The sequence below is a fragment of the Pantherophis guttatus genome, chromosome 4 (assembly GCF_059756535.1).
Source record: "Pantherophis guttatus breed Tessera chromosome 4, ASM5975653v1, whole genome shotgun sequence".
Lineage (NCBI taxonomy): Eukaryota > Metazoa > Chordata > Lepidosauria > Squamata > Colubridae > Pantherophis > Pantherophis guttatus.
In genome coordinates, this window is record NC_142066.1 from 23,968,172 (window position 1) to 23,985,418 (window position 17,247).

The following is a 17,247-nucleotide window of genomic DNA, read 5'->3' on the forward strand; positions in this document are numbered from 1 at the left end:
ATTCTAGAATATGGGTCCTCAAACTAGAGCCTGCAGGCCACATGCGGCCCGCTAAAGCAATTAATCCGGCCCGCGGAGAGCCACGAGGTTGCCCCATCCACCCTTAAGCAGAGCTCAGAATGTTCCTTCAGGAGCCCTGCGGGCTGGAACCAAAAGCCTGCAGAATGCTTACAGAGGTGGAGGGGGGTGGGTGAAAGGAGGTCAAAAAACAGGCAAAAATGGTCAATTTTTTGCCAAAAAACAAGCCGCTTTTACCTGGTTTTAGTCTGCAGAATGCTTGTGGGGGAGGCAAAAAACAGACAAAAACAGCCCATTTTTTACCTTCCCTGCCTCCAAAAGATAGATAGAGATAGACACAGAGAGAGAGACAGTCAGAAAAAGAGAGAGAGAGAGGAAAAGAGAGAGAGAAACAGAGGGACAGAGGGACAGAAAGAGAGAGAGAGGGAGGGAGGGAGGAAGAGAAGGAAAGAGAGAGGGAAAGAGAAAGAAAGAGTAAAAGAGAGAGAGAGAGAAAGGGGGAGAGAGAGGGAGAGAGACAAAGAAAGAAAGACAGAGAGACAGACAAAGAGAGAGAGAGAGACAGAGAGATTTCTCAAGGTCCTTGGAGCTGAGAAGAATTACTGCAAAACTGAGTTTCCTGAAGTGGACCACTAGACTCCTAAATAACTGAAAAAATGACATAGTAAAAAGAAAAGGCAACCAAAAGAGCAACATACAAACAAAAGCAAATAAAACACCCCAGGAGCAAAACAAATTAAAGTTTAATTTGTGTGCATTGTTCAATGGATTGTTAAATTGGCCATGCCCACCTAGTCACATGACCTAGCCACACCCACCTAGCCACATTGTTGTGTCCTTATACGGGCATCCGCCGGTGGTTGGCTAATCCACCGGCGGGAAGTTTAAATGAATGTCATTGGCCGGCTAGCTTGCCAGAGCTGTATATAAGGAGGGCTCAGCAGCACAGCCGGCAGTTCCGTATGAGCTGAATAAAGTGCTGAACGGACCTCTGCTGAGTCACATCTTTTTTTCCATGCACCAATCTAACACTGGCAACAAAGGACACAAAAGAACCGACAGCATACCTCGTGGCACAATCGCCACCATTTACCAAGAGCTGAGTCACTTGAGCGAAGTCACTGCAACTGAACCACAGAACCATGTCTGGACCACAGATCTCACTGGCTCCGTTCGAGCCTAACCAGGAGAAATGGAAGTCCTTCATGGTCCGGTTCAGACAGTTCCTGGCGGGCAGTGGTTTCATCGACCTGGACCACAACCGAAAGCGAGCCCTGTTCCTGGCTCACTGAGGCTCCGGGGTCCTGGAAATGGCCATGGATCTCGTGACACCGAGGGATATTGAGCTGATGCCTTGGACTGAACCACAGGAAGTCCTGCAAGAGCATTACGTTCCAACCAGCACCCCGTTGGCCAACTGGTTTGATTTCCACCAGCGGAATCAACAAGACGGCGAATCGGTTAAGGACTTCGTATCTGCCCTCCGGACAATCGCAGCCAGCTGTGAGTTTGAGAATGTGGACATCCAACTGAGAGACCGGATCGTCTTCAGGATGAGGAAGGCTTCTGTCCAGAAGAAACTCCTCAGCCGTAAGAAGGTCTCACTGAGAGATGTGATTGAAGAAGCCACAGCTGCAGAATCGTCAGAGAGAGCAGCAGCCGCCATGAGGAGGTCTAAGGAGATCAACAAGATCGACAAAGATTCCCAACCTTCATCAGATGAGACCACCACAGAGTCAGAGTCAGAAGCTGAAATGGCCGTCCACAAGGTTCTCAGACCCCAACGGTGGGAAAACCCTCAAGATGGCAGACGAGAGGAACGCTGTGCCAGCTGCAACGGGGATCACGTGCATGCCAGATGTCGCTGGCGGGATGCGACATGCAGGCGCTGCAGGAGGAAGGGCCACATCACCGAGGCATGCAGAGCAGCAGAACTGGTCATGGAGGCTCCCAGAACCCGCAACTGCGAGAACCAGAGGCCATCCAAACGGTCCCAATACCCCAGGCGCGAGGGAGAAGGCTACCCAAAGAGCAGAGGGGTCCATCAGACCACCATAGTGCATGCCACTGCTGAGGGATCCAACAAGTTCCACATGACCGTCCACGTGGAAGGGACACCATGTCCCATGGAGATCGACTCTGGATCGCCCTATTCTATTATAGACTGGGTTCAGCTCAAGAAACTCAAGCCGCAGATTGCCAAAAGCCACCTCAAGCCGCTGCAAGCGAAATTGGTGGATTTTGGAGGCCATCCAATCAGAATCCTGGGAAGGACCAAGCTCAGAGTCCATTACAAAGACTTCTCCGGGGACCTACCCATCGCAGTTGTCAAGGAGACCCAACCAACCCTTCTTGGAGTGGAGTGGTTCAAGCCTCTAGGGCTCACCATTGGCAGGATTAATCAGATTAGACAGAGCGAACTCGACAAGCTCCTAGGGGACTTCCAGGATGTCTTCAACAGGAGCCTAGGTAAATTTGTGGGGAAACCCATTTCATTTAATTTAGATCCAACAATTACTCCAATTCAGCTAAAGCCCCGCAGGGTTCCATTCGCCCTCCGGCCTAAAGTTGACGCCCAACTGGACAAATTAATTGCCCAGGGCATATTGCAGCCGACTGATCATGCTGCATGGGAGACCCCCATTGTGACCCCAATGAAGCATGAGGGATCTGTGCACATCTGCGCTGACTATAAATGCATCATTAATAGCAGAGCGTATACCCAATCCCAGTGGTGCAACATCTGTTGCATTCGCTAGGGAGTGGAACCATATTCGCAAAACTGGACCTGGCCCAGGCTTACCAGCAACTGCCAGTCAATGAAAAACTGTGGAGGCTCAGACTATTGTCACTCACCGGGGCACATTCAAATGCAAACGCCTCCAATTTGGAGTCAGCGCTGCCCCAGGCATTTTCCAGTCTAACACATATGACCACCTAGCCATTCCTACCCAACCAATCCAGGCCCCCAACAGTCTTAGGGACTGTGAATTGGCCCCCTGTTTAAGAAGCTGGAGGACCCCTGCTCTAGAAGGTAGGCTCAAAATAGAGAAGGATCTTGATACACTTGAACACTGGGTTCTACCATGCAAAATGAAATTCATTGGTGAGGAAAGTAAGATTTTAGACTTAGGCAAGTAAAACAAAACCCACAGATATAGAATAGGCGATGGTGAATCTTTTTGCCATCATGGGCTAAAAGCGGGGGGAGCGCGGGGGGTCGTGCATGGGTGTGCCCACACCCATAATTCTCTGTACAATGCTGCTCTGAAAGTGCATGAGACACTCCCCTGGGGTCCTCCTGCTTTTGGCACGGTGGGCCCGCTAGGCCCATTTTTTGCTCTTCCCAGGCTCAAGAGCCTTTCTAGGAGCCTGGGGGGGCAAAAATGGTTTCCCCCCCAGAGGCCCTCCAGAGGCTGAATATGAACCATCTGCCGACTTCTGGTAGGACCAGAAGACCCATTTTTTACTCTCACCAGGCTCCAGAGCCTTGGGAAAACCAAAATGGCCTTCCCCAAAACTCCCCAGAGGCTCTCCGGAGGCCAGAAACAGCCCATTTGCTGACTTCCAGTGGGAAGTCGGCAAATGGGCTGTTTCTGGCCTCCGGAGGGCCTCCGGGGGTTGGGGAAGGCCGTTTCCCCTCCCAGCTCCTAGAAAGGCTCTGGATCCTGGGGAGAGCAAAAAAACAGGCCTTCCCCACCCTTTTCAGTCCCTCTGGAGGTAGGAAGCAGCCTGTGCCATAGTTCCGATGGGTCCAGAAGCTGGCTGGCATGCACATGCATGCCCACCAATATGAGTACGCGTGCCACCTGTGGCACACGTGCCATAGGTTCGCCATCATGGGAATAGATGGTATTCTGGCTCAATAGTAGTAATTGTGAATGGGATCTGGGAGTCCTGGTTTACAAACATCTTTTGCCTCACCACATACAGATTTTTTAGAAGCCATTCAAATTACTCCTGCAGTTGTAGAAACATTTTCTGCCTTTCAGCTTTCTAGCATAAGATCGTGGCAGAGGAAGGCATCCCATAAGATCCTATAGGAATGTTCCAATATCTAAAGATATTGCCACAAAGAAGAGGGGATCAACCTATTCTCCAAGTCACCTGAAGGCAGGGCAAGAAACAATGGATGGAAACTAATCAAGGACAGAAGCAACTTAGAGAAATTTCCTGGAGGTTAGAACTGGAAGACCTCTAAAGTCCCTTCCAACTCTGTTATTCTGTCATTTTCTTTTATTTCTGTGATTCTGGTACTTTATGAATAAAAAATATAAATAATATTCTTTCAAGATACCTTGAGGACAGAGAAAATCCTCCTGAAATATGTACATACATGCTACAAATGGTCTAAGACAGTTCCACTAATGTACTTGAGTCACATGTGATCAGGTTACATACCTTGAACCATGATAAGATGGACCTGGAGGCACAGAAGGTGCCCCTTCATTGCTCCGGAATGTCCAGAGAGAGACCAGAGGGACCCTGTTCTTGAAAACTCACACAGGTTCCTACAGACCCAAAGGTGCTTTTTACAAAAGGCAATTGGATTTTCTTCTTCTTTTTCTTCGAAAACATTTTGCTTCCCATCCAAGAAACTTTTTGGATGAAAAGTAAAATGTTTGAAAAGAAAAAAAATAAAAATAACTCCAGGTGCTTTTTTAAAAAAAAAGAAAAGAAAGAAAAAAAACCACCTTTGGGACAACCATGATCTTGATGATTGAGAATCTCCATAAATATCCTCCTACACAGAGGTGGGCTTCACATACTGTAGCAACCGGTTCGCCCAGCACCGGAAATGTGAGCTCACATATGCGCCATCCATGCGATGTCAACCAATGCGGCAATTTATTTGGCATATGATGTCACAAAACACAGCAATTTGCTCATATGTGCTGTCCGCACAAACATGCGACATCACAAAAAATGGCAATTTGCATGCACACGCCATCCGCACATGCATGCGATGCCAAAAACACAGCAATATAGGAAAGGATTGCGGCTGGGCAGGTGGGCGGGGCTGGCCCACCCGCAAGTGGCCACTACCGGTTCCCATGAACCGGTCTGAACCGGTTGAATCCCACCTCTCCTCCTACAGACTTCCTTTTTTTCTATGTGACAGTTTCAGCAAATCAAGGGTCAGAACTGGTAAGTATTTTTCTGAATTAGGAGGTTGTGAGATGAGAAGGGAAAACTTATCTGACTACTAATCTATTTCCTCCTCTTTTAACCAGCATGCAAAACTCAGTTTCCAAGATCTCAAGATCATTTCTATCTTGCCTGATGAGGAGCTGCCAAGAGATGAGTTTGGACTGTACAATTTCTTCATTTGGAAGAAGAGCTGAATAGCTTAGCGAAAGGGATTCATCCACCTTGTAATTATCTAAATTAATTAATTAAACTTGTTTTTTAGGGGGAGGCATAGAACCTAGGGAGACTTAATAGTTTAAAATTAACAACTCCATGAGGCTCCATAGGTTCAGTATGAATTACTCAGATGATAATAATTGTAATCTACAGTTTTAGTTGTGCATAAAACCAATAGAGGTTCTTTCATTGTTCCAGGCAAAGTGTTGTGATGATGAAGATTTGGCTGCACTGCTGTGATTGGAGCCAAATTGCTTCGGCATTCAAAGAGACTCACACACTTTGCCATTGGCTTTTATTCTCTCTCCTTGTCCTCCAAGCTTCTTTTAGCAAGACCTTCAACTCCATGTGTCGAAACAAAGAACATTTGCAGACTAATCTCCCAGCTCTCTCCAGTGAGATCGTCATTGCAGAATTTGTGTCTACTGTATATCCTGAATGGTCTTTCCTCCACTTTATGGAACGCCCAGTAGGGTCTTTGAGAGGAAGGCAAGTACTCCTTTGAAAGAAACTGTGATATGCCTTTCAAGGTTTTTTTTAACATGATTGTATTCAGGATATTCTGATTCTGAATTCATCTGTTCATAAGAAAAACTCACAATTTTAATAACATTGTTCCTCTATATATTTTATTTTTTATGGAAAAATAAAAATAAACCCAGGAAAAATATTTAGCATTTTAATAAAAAAAATATTATTTTTTGCGTCATTCCTGCTGTTTATTGACACTATTAGAATTTTATCACTTATTCCTTGTTTGCCTCCTTGCTTACTGCAGGGTAAGGAGAAATGTAGATCTGCTTAAATATGTGAATGTAACAAAATCTTACATCTTCAGCATTGTCATTAACAGTTGGCACAATCCATCAGTTTCTGTCCTCCACTTCCATTGCTGCCCTACATATGTTAAACAATCCTTTTGATTACCCACAGGATCCTTAAGCGTAATTCAAACACTCCACCTCAGCTCCTCATTCCCTGCTTTCCTCACTTCTGGAATATCTTAACTACTGAATTTTAAGAACCAAACCTTCTTCTTCAAACCTTCTTTAGTTTTGGTTGCCACATTCTAAAAAGGCATTGAGACTCTAGAAAGAGTGCAGAGAACAGCAGCCCAGATAATCAGGGGACTGCGGGCTAAAATATATGAAATGAATATGAATATCTAATTTAATTTTTAGAAAAAGGAAGGACTAGGGGTGACAGGATAGCAGTGTTTCAATATCTAAGGCATTGTCACAAAGAAGAGAGAGTCAATCAATTCTGCAAAGAAGGCCGGACAAGAAGCAATGGAAGTTCTGAATGCTCCAACACTGGAAGATTATAAGAAGAGATTGGAGAACCACTTGCCTCAAATGGTATAAGGTTTCCTGGCTGAGCCACAGTTGGGCTAGAAGACCTCGAAGGTCCCTTCCAACTCTGTTATTCTGTTTATTCTTTTTCAAAGAAGTGCTTCAGAACATGAGTGCTTCCTTTATTTCCCTAATACTCATTAAAGCCGAGAGATACATCATTTTAGGCATGGAGAAAAACCTTATGAAAGATGTCTGTCTAAATCCAATTATTGTCACATTAGAATATGATAGAACTAAATGAAATTCTTCTTGCAGGCCATTGCCTAAAAGTTTCCAGCATGTCCTAGCCTTCAGTTTTGCCATTCAGGAGATCAACAGGAATGAGAACTTGTTACCCAACATCACCTTGGTCTCCAAGATATACGAGAATGGTTTTCAGGCAATGAAAGCCTCTGAGAGCCTTTTCACTCTCTTCTTTGTGGAAGACCGCTGTCAGCTCAATTACAGGAAGGGAAAGGAGCAAAACATCATGGCTGTCATCGGTGATCTCCCTTCCCAGAACACAATTCAGGTGGCCAACACCTTAAATGCCTACAAGATTCCACAGGTAGGTATCTGGGCTCACATAAATGCACAAGAAGAAGGAAAGGGGGGTAGTTTTTAAAAAAACTATCTGTGGACAAAAAGTGGGGGGGAGCCTTCAAAAACAGGTAAAAATATTGGGGAAGTCATTTTGGGTAGTTTTTATTCATTTATTTTGCCAGAGGAATGCAATGCATCAATTACTATTGTAACAGCAGTAATTCTTAATAAGTACAAACATTACATTTAGTATGTAAGAAATAGTGTAGCTGTCATTCTTCTTCTTCTTCTTCTTCTTCTTCTTCTTCTTCTTCTTCTTCTCCACCTCCTCCTCCTCCTCCTCCTCCACCACCACCACCACCACCAACACCACCACCTCCTCTTTTATCATTTCAGGTGTCAAGAGATCTCTGTGTCTTGATCTTATGGCAGCCTTAGCCATTCTTAATTTATATTGTAGTAGGGTCTGATGTTGTCTCTCCATCTTCTGGGTATGCCTCAGTTATTTGACTTTCTCTCTTTTTGTTTATGCCACAACAATTTTAAATATATTTATCAGTAAAGTAATAGATATGTTATCCTTATAATATAAAATGCTAGTTGAAAGTTATTTGAGTGTCACTGTGGGCAATTAATACTGTCCAATCCTTAATGAATAAGCCTCCTCTCTTGTGACTCATTCCTATCTGCTGTCTATTTCTGCTTAGCACAATGAAAGCTTCAGGTGACTTTGTCTAAAAAGGGATGAATGAAATGCTAATGGTGGTCTGGTTGCAAAAGCTCTCAGGAAACACTTGTTGATCCAAAGATTTAATATTTATCTCTCCCATTAATTATTTTTATGGAAATAAGGTACAAAAGAAATGTGCTTCCTTCATTCTTTTTGACATGTCTGCAAAAAGATTTCCTAGCCTGAAGTACATCATTATTATTCCCACTCTGCAGCTCAGTTATGGCACTTTTGACTTGGCATTGAGTGATAAACAGCAGTTTCCTTCTTTCTTCTGGATGACTCCGAATGAAAACCTCCACTATGCTGGGATTATTCAGCTTCTGAAATATTATGGATGGAATTGGATTGACCTGCTCATTCCAGAAGATGCCAGTGGAGAGAGATTTCTCAGAATTCTGAGACCAAAATTCATCCAGAGTGATATTTGCATTTCTGTAATTCAATTTATTCCAAGATTGACAAATTATGACCACAGTACTTTACGGAAGATTAATCTAGGTAAAATAGGGCGTGTCCTCTGGTATAGTAAAACCAAAATAATATTAGTTTATGGGGACATTCAATCTATAGAAGGCTTACGAGTAATTCTTGAATGCTATGAACTTGATCATAGGCTCCCAATAGAGAGGGTTTGGGTCATAAGTGCTCTCTGGGATGTCACTTCTGTCTTTGAGTCACGCAAATTCACCCCATTGTCCTTCAATGGCAGCTTGTCATTTGCCCTACACAAAAATAGGGTCCCAGGCTTTCAAGAGTTCCTTGAGAAGCTAAATCCATATCACTCTAAAGTGCATTTCCTACCTGCATTCTGGGGTACCACATTTAGCTGTTCATTTCCAAAATACAATATATATGTACTAGACAAAGGAAGCTGCACTGGGAAAGAGGATGTGAGGAGTCTCCTTGGAACTGTCTTTGAAATGGAGATGTCTGGCCAGAGCTACAGTATTTACAATGCTGTCTATGCTGTAGCACATGGTCTCCATGCTATATATTCATCCAGAGCCAGGCAGAAGACAAGAGGCTATGGAAAGAAGTGGAATTTTCTGAAAGTCCAACCTTGGCAGGTTAGTAATGATGCCTTTCAATGGGAACATAGCCATAATAATATAGTAATTTCAATTTTTACAAAATTCACTAAGTATAGCAATTGCAATAGCACTTATGTACTGCTTTACAGTGCTTTACAGCCCTCTCTAAGCAGTTTACAGAACCAGCATATTGCCCCCAACAATTTGGGTCCTCATTTTACCAATCTCAGAAGGCTGGAAGGCTGAGTCAACCTTCACCCTGGTGAGATTTGAACAATCAAATTGCAGGCACCTGGCAGGCAGCAGAAGTAGCCGGCAGTATTGCACTCTAACCACTGCGCCACTGTAAACTTTTACGAATGAAGGCAAAAATACATGTCTCAGGATAATAATGCAAGATCAAATTTGGGTAGGTCAATGGGACCAGAGATTTACTCATCTGAGCTTTCAGATTCATGCTGGGGCCCATCTTCAGGAAATTTCTCTCTACTGAAATACCTGCTTTGGGTTGTTATGTCAGACATCTTTATGTGGTGTCTTCCTGTTGCTGCAAAATTAAATCTGTGTCCTTGGTCACTGCAATGTGAGGCTACCAGTGAGTTTGGGTCTCCTCATCTGACTTGTTGTATTGCAAGCTGTGCCATATAGTTGGTGTTTTTCCTTCTTTTTCCTTTTCTCTTCTTTTTCTGACCCACAATTTTTGTCACTTTGTCAAATATTACAATAAGGTTTGTCTGACATGATCTTTTTTTGACAAACCTATGTTGGCTTTTGGTTCTGACTTTTTTGCCTCTAGGTGTTCACAGATTCATTCCAAAAGATAATCATCTTTTCCAGAATCTTCCCAGGGGAAGGTTGAGGTCAGGCTGATAGGTCTGAAATTTCTTGGATTTATGTTTTTTCTCTTTTTTGAAGATGGGAACTACATCGGCTATTTTCCAGTCCTCTCGTAGTTCCCAGCTACTCCAGGATTTTTGAAAGATATAATTCATTGGTCCTGAGATCATGTCTGCCAGTTCCTTCAGAACCTTCGGATGTAATCCATCCGGTCCTGATGATTTGATATCATCTAGGCTGGATTTACCATTTTCTTATCTATTTTAAGTTGTATTCCTGATCTGTTTTTCACGGTTCTCTTTTTGATAGGTTGGGTTGTTTGTTCCTTTTTGGTTAAAACAGATGGAAAAAAGTGAATTAAGCAGTTCTTTCTCCCTGTTGCTCATCACTTGCCATTTTTTCCCATTGGTAGACCAATCATTGACTTTTTCCTTGTTTTTTCCTTGATTTTAACATGTAAAGCTTTTTTTGTCACAAGATTTGGCGCCTTAGCTCTCCTGATTTCATCTTTGCAACCTCAGGTTATTTGTTGGTATTCTGCCTTAAATGGATGCCCTTCTTTCCACTTTTTATACTTTTTCTTTTTGTCTTTCAAATTTATAATTTTTAGTTGTCTAGAGGCTTTGTGGTAACCTCTGAAAGTGCTTATTCCTTGTGGCAATTTAGATTTTTATTTACAGATATTATGTTCAGATATTTACAGATCTGATTTTTATTTACCAATATTATAATTATGGAAGTAATTTTTTTCCCAGAGGCCTCTTGCTTCCTTTCCAATCTTCAATCCAAAAAAACTCTCAAATCCAGTAAAAGCCTACCATTGTTCAGCATTTTGTAATTGAGTAGTAGAAGAAAAAATCACTAAAGTAGAAGAGAAGGAAGAATTTTGCATAATAATAGTAATAATCAATGAAATGGGAGGCAGAGGTAGGATGGAAGGACAATACTTGTCTTTCTGTAAGATATGTTTGGTGTAAGAGTTCTCTATCCCGTGCTTGAAGAAAAAATTGATTTAATCTACCAAACTCATAATTGAATTTCCTAATCATATTTTCTGGACCAGAACTCCAACAAATACGTTTTGTTGTGATATGCATTATATACTGTATAATAGGCTGCCAAAAAGAAGAGCTCGTCAATCTATTGTTCCAAGCACATTAAGGCAGAAGCAGCAATGGATGGAAAACAGTCAAAGAGAAAACCAACCTAGAACTAAGGAGAAATTTCTTGACAGTTAGAACAGTTAATCCGTGGAATGACTTGCTTCCAGAAATTGTGGGTGCTCAAACACTGGAGGTTTTTAAGATCAGACATTTGTCTGAAATGGTTTAGGGTTTCTTGCTTGAACAGGGGGTGGGACTAGAAGACTTCCAAGGTCCCTTCCAACTCTGTTATTCTATATTCTGTTATATTTCTTAGCAATAGTTCTTATCCCTCATGAAGTTCAAATATGCAATATATCTAACAAAATCTCTATTAATAAAACTTAAACATAAAAATGTGAATATAGTCCAGCAAAATAAAATTTTGCCTTTGGAATGTAAAAAAAAATATTATTAACTCTACAATTTGGATGCTCATTAAATATTAATTGAGCACCATTTGGTAAATCCCAGCATGGAATTGTACATTCTATTACCTACTATTGGTATCAATATCTCACTTATCTCTCTTATCTTTCAGCTTCGTTTATTTCTGAAAAACCTCCATTTCAACAATAGTGCTGGGGAAGAAATAGTTTTCAATGAGAATGGAAACCTGGCAGCAGCATACGATATCATCAACTTGATTACTTTCCCCAATCGATCCTTTCAGAAGGTCCAAGTTGGAGGTGTTGAACCTCAGAGTTCTCAAAAGGAAGGCCTCACCATAAATACAACTGCCATTGTATGGAATCCCAAATTTAAGCAGGCGAGTTAAACAAACCAACTAAAACATGGGGATATTTTCTCAATTTCTGGGATTTTAAACTAGTAATCTTAGAGTGGTTCCAAGGTCATTTGGTATCTTTTTAATGTTGTTAAAACACTTTTGCATCCTGGAAAAATGAAGTAGTTCTCAATTCTACATTACACTTTCAGATTGTAGGGAAAGAGCTCACTGGGGTTATGGAAACTCTGGGTTCAGTGGCCTCTTAAGAGCTTAGAGAGGTGGAAGATTGACCTTTTGAAAGGTGATACTGAAGGGAAAATCTACCTTTCTTTATTTAAAAAAATATTTAAAATGACAGTTAAAATAATACAAACAAGAAGGGGAAAGATTTGAGATAGATAGATAGATAGATAGATAGATAGATAGATAGATAGATAGATGGATGGATGGATGGATGGATGGATGGATGGATGGATGGATGGATGGATGATAGACAAAGAGAGAGAGAGAGAGAGACAGACAGACAGACAGACAGACAGAATTCTTTCCCACTAATGAGTTTATCTGACATTTTAGGTAGGCAGGCAGGCAGGCATTTTCCCACTAAGAAGTTATCTGACTTCTTAGTGGGAAATCAGTTGAAACACAAAGCATGAAAAAAGTCATCACACTTATTTTCCACTTCAGGCTAAAATAAACATCCCATTTCCCTGAAGTTTTGCAGGAAAGATTTCTCTTGCCACTTCCATAGCCAATTCAAAAATCTGGGGACAGCTTCTGGCCACTTAGAAATTCAGTGGTATTTTCTCTTCTTTTTCCCAGAAAACTGAATAACATTTCAGCAGGTTCTAGTGCTTGTATATTTTGAAATACAGGCAAGATTGGATTATTGTGCTATCCCATATTATTGTTCATCACAGAATACTACAGATGGACTGTGGACATATACCAAAGTAGGCCATCACTCAAGACCCTTGCAACATTCTCCTAATTGTCAGATGGTTTTTTGATAACTGAGTATGTGCAGAACAACGGAGGCCACTGAAGCTGGACAATCTGCTTGTTTTGCTTCACCCATCCAGTACATGGAAAACCAGGATACCACTCTTGAGTAGCAATGTAACACAGGGATAATTGGAAAAGGATTTCAAAGTTTTCTTTAGGTAAATGTAAAGGTTCCCCACGCACAGATGTGCTAGTTGTTCCCAACTCTAGGGGGCGGTACTCATCTCTGTTTCAAAGCCAAAGAGCCAGCACTGTCCAAAGACGTCTCTGTGGTCATGTGGCCGGCATGACTAAAAGCCAAAGGCGCACGGAATGCTGTTACCTTCCCACCAAAAGTGGTCTCTATTTTTCTACTTGCATTTTTTACCTTCTTTCAAACTGCTAGATTGGCAGAACCTGGGACAAGTAACGGGAGCTCACCCCATTACGCAGCACTAGGGATTCGAACTGCTGAACTTCTGATCTTTCCATCAACAAGCTCAGAGTCTTAGCCACTAAGCCACTGCGTCCCTTGGTTTTCTTTAGCTTTTATTTAAAGAGAATGACTGTTGACTGATTGATTCAAAACTTGATTATAATCCATTTTAATTCCTTACTCTGGCCATTCCCATTAGACACCACCTTCTGCTACCTGTGTAGAGAGCTGCCATCCTGGGTACCGGAAATTGATTAAGGAGGGGAAACAGGTTTGCTGCTATGACTGTGTCGAGTGTTCAGAGGGAAGCATTTCCACCATGATTGGTAAGAAAACAATATGGATATTTCCTTAAAAATACATTAAGCTCTAACCAAGTTTGGGTTCTTGAATATAGTTTTAAAGAAAAGCATAGATTGATTGGGATCTCTCACTAGCCTTGGTCTCTTTCTTCTTTTTTTAAAGTAAAAACTTTTCCTTATTTAACTGTGTAATCTCTTGTTCACGAAATGTAGTCTATTGAATAAAAAAATAAACTTTAAAAGGATTTTCTTAAAGCAAACATTTTAATAGCTTTATTCTCTCCAAAAACAGGCATAATCAGGAGGCATAATTGCTAAAAACTTAATTCGATTCAATGTATAGAATATTTAGATATTTTATTTATGGTTTTTAGATTCCAACCAATGTGAGAGGTGTCCAGAAAAACAATATCCAAATGAGAAACACCATCAATGTATTCCCAAAATTATCATCTACTTATCCTACAAAGAAGTCCTGGGAGAAGTCCTGACTGGCTTTGCTGTTTCTTTTGCTGTCATCACAGTTGTGGTGATGGGGACATTCATCTTCCACCAGAACACTCCCATCGTCAAAGCCAACAATTGGGATATCACCTGCACCCTGCTCGTCTCGCTCCTGCTGTGTTTTCTTTGCTCCTTCCTCTTCCTCGGATGTCCAGGGACAGTCACATGTCTCCTCCGACAAGCAGTTTTTGGAGTTGTCTTCTCCATTGCAGTGTCTTGTGTGTTAGCGAAAACCATCACGGTGGTTCTGGCCTTCATGGCCACAAAGCCAGGGAACCGAATGAGGTTGTGGGTGGGGAAAAGGCTGTCCGTCTCAGTCATTGTTTTTTGCTCCCTTATTCAAACAAGCATCTGTGCTGGGTGGTTGACCATTTCTCCTCCTTTCCCAGACTTGGACATGCATTCCCAGGTGGATGAGATCTTAGTGCAATGCAACGAAGGCTCGGAGATCATGTTTTATGTTGTGCTGGGCTACATGTGGCTTCTGGCCCTCATCAGCTTCACGGTGGCCTTCTTTGCCCGGAAGTTACCTGACACTTTCAATGAAGCCAAACTCATCACCTTCAGCATGCTGGTCTTCTGCAGTGTTTGGGTGTCCTTTGTGCCCACTTACTTGAGCACCAAGGGGAAATCCATGGTGGCTGTGGAAATCTTCTCTATCTTGGCCTCAAGTGGTGGCTTATTAGGTTGCATTTTCCTGCCCAAGTGCTACATCATCATACTGAGACCAGAGCTGAATACAAAAGAGCAGCTAATTAGGAAAAAGACAGATGTGGTATCAAGGGCAGCATGAATGATATCTGAATTTCTATGATTTGGATGAAAATGTTCTGCATTCTGAATTTTATTCAGAAATAATTGTCTTCTTAATTTTTTTAATTGCAATAGAATTTAGATTTGTTAAGTGGGTGAATTGCAATAGAATTTAGACTTGTTAAGTGGGTGAGAGTGACCAAGGTTCAGACTCTCCAGACGGTCTTCACCAATGTAATTTTGTACGCTCCGCCTACCTGCGCGACTACGTGACCTACGTTGGCCACGGATTGACAGACTGAGAACTAGGAGGAGAGGGGTTTTGTGTCCTTATACGGGCATCCGCCGGTGGTTGGCTAATCCACCGGCGGGAAGTTTAAATGAATGTCATTGTCCGGCTAGCTTGCCAGAGCTGTATATAAGGAGGGCTCGGCAGCACAGCCAGCAGTTCCATATGAGCTGAATAAAGTGCTGAACGGACCTCTGCTGAGTCGCGTCTTCTTTTCCCTGCGCCAATCTAACACACATGACCACCTAGCTATTCCCACCCAGCCAATCCAGGCCCCCAACAGTCTGAGGGACTGTGAATTGGCCCCCTGTTTAAGAAGCTGGAGGACCCCTGCTCTAGAAGGTAGGCTCAAAATAGAGAAGGATCTTGATACACTTGAACACTGGGTTCTACCAGGCAAAATGAAATTCATTGGTGAGGAAAGTAAGATTTTAGACTTAGGCAAGTAAAACAAAACCCACAGATATAGAATAGGCGATGGTGAACCTTTTTGCCATCATAGGCCAAAAGCGGAGGGAGTGCGGGGGGTCGTGCATGCGTGTGCCCACACCCATAATTCTCTGTACAATGCTGCTCTGCAAGTGCATGAGACACTCCCCTGGTTTTGGCACTCCCCCTCCTGCTTTTGGCACGGTTGTCCCGCTAGGCCCATTTTTTGCTCTTCCCAGGCTCAAGAGCCTTTCTAGGAGCTGGGGGGGGCAAAAAATGATTCCCCCCCCAGAGGCCCTCCAGAGGCTGAAAATGACCCATCTGCCGACTTCTGGTGGGACCAGAAGACCCATTTTTTACTCTCCCCAGGCTCCAGAGCCTTTCTAGGAGCCTTGGGAAAACCAAAATGGCCTTCCCCTCAATCCCCCAGAGGCCCTCCGGAGGCCAGAAATGGCCCGTTTGCCGACTTCCAGTGGGAAGTCGGCAAATGGGCTATTTCTGGCCTCCGGAGGGCCTCCGGGGGTTGGGAAAGGCCGTTTCCCCCCCCAGCTCCTAGAAAGGCTCTGGATCCTGGGGAGAGCAAAAAAACAGGCCTTCCCCATTCTTTTCAGTCCCTTTGGAGGTAGGAAACAGCCTGTTTCCATAGTGCCAGTGGGTCCAGAAGCTGGCTGGCATGCACATGTGTGCCCACCAATATGACTAGATGTGCCACCTGTGGCACACGTGCCATAGGTTCGCCATCATGGGAATAGATGGTATTCTGGCTCAATAGTAGTAATTGTGATCCTATAGGAATGTTCCAATATCTAAAGATATTGCCACAAAGAAGAGGGGATCAACCTATGCTCCAAGTCACCTGAAGGCAGGGCAAGAAACAATGGATGGAAACTAATCAAGGAGAGAAGCAACTTAGAACTAAGGAGAAATTTCCTGGAGGTTAGAACTAGAAGACCTCTAAAGTCCCTTCTAACTCTGTTATTCAGTCATTTTTTTTTATTTCTGTGATTCTGGTACTTTATGAATAAAAAATATAAATAATATTCTTTCAAGATACCTTGAGGACAGAGAAAATCCTCCTGAAATATGTACATACATGCTACAAATGGTCTAAGACAGTTCCACTAATGTACTTGAGTCACATGTGATCAGGTTTTATACCTTGAACCATGATAAGATGGACCTGGAGACACAGAAGGTGCCCCTTCATTGCTCCAGAATGTCCAGAGAGAGACCAGAGGGACCCTGTTCTTGAAAACTCACACAGGTTCCTACAGACCCAAAGGTGCTTTTTACAAAAGGCAATTGGATTTTCTTCTTCTTTTTCTTCGAAAACATTTTGCTTCCCATCCAAGAAACTTTTTGGATGAAAAGTAAAATGTTTGAAAAGAAAAAAAATAAAAATAACTCCAGATGCTTTTTTAAAAAAAAAGAAAAGAAAGAAAAAAAACCACCTTTGGGACAACCATGATCTTGATGATTGAGAATCTCCATAAATATCTTCCTACACAGAGGTGGGCTTCACATACTGTAGCAACCGGTTCGCCCAGCACTGGAAATGTGAGCTCACATATGTGCCATCCATGCGATGTCAAACAACACAGCAATTTATTTGGCATGTGATGTCACAAAACACAGCAATTTGCTCATATGTGCTGTCTGCACATACATGCGACATCACAAAACATGGCAATTCACATGCACATGCCATCCGCACATGCATGCGATGCCAAAAACACAGCAATATAGGACAGGATTGCAGCTGGGCAGGTGGGCGGGGGCAGGCCAACCCGCAAGTGGCCACTACCGGTTCGCATG

At 42.8% G+C, this 17,247-nt stretch overlaps 1 protein-coding gene across 1 annotated transcript; it reads left to right on the top strand.

The window, feature by feature from the left end:
- The first annotated feature begins 1,334 nt into the window (after window positions 1-1,334).
- LOC132711558 (vomeronasal type-2 receptor 26-like) lies at window positions 1,335-14,754 on the top strand. Its single transcript, XM_087893524.1, has 7 exons — window positions 1,335-2,487; window positions 5,706-5,874; window positions 6,996-7,287; window positions 8,208-9,062; window positions 11,547-11,774; window positions 13,355-13,481; window positions 13,832-14,754. The coding sequence occupies exons 1-7, from the start codon at window positions 1,335-1,337 to the stop codon at window positions 14,752-14,754; spliced, it is 3,747 nt and encodes a 1,248-aa protein (XP_087749650.1).
- Window positions 14,755-17,247: the final 2,493 nt, after the last annotated feature.

Excerpts from the sequence above, each read along its gene's own strand:
- LOC132711558 (XM_087893524.1), top strand. The coding sequence starts at position 1,335 with ATGGATCTCGTGACACCGAGGGATATTGAGCTGATGCCTTGGACTGAA. Across the intron at positions 7,288-8,207 it reads ATGCCTACAAGATTCCACAG|CTCAGTTATGGCACTTTTGA; the intron begins GTAGGTATCTGG and ends CCCACTCTGCAG. Across the intron at positions 11,775-13,354 it reads GGAATCCCAAATTTAAGCAG|ACACCACCTTCTGCTACCTG; the intron begins GCGAGTTAAACA and ends CATTCCCATTAG.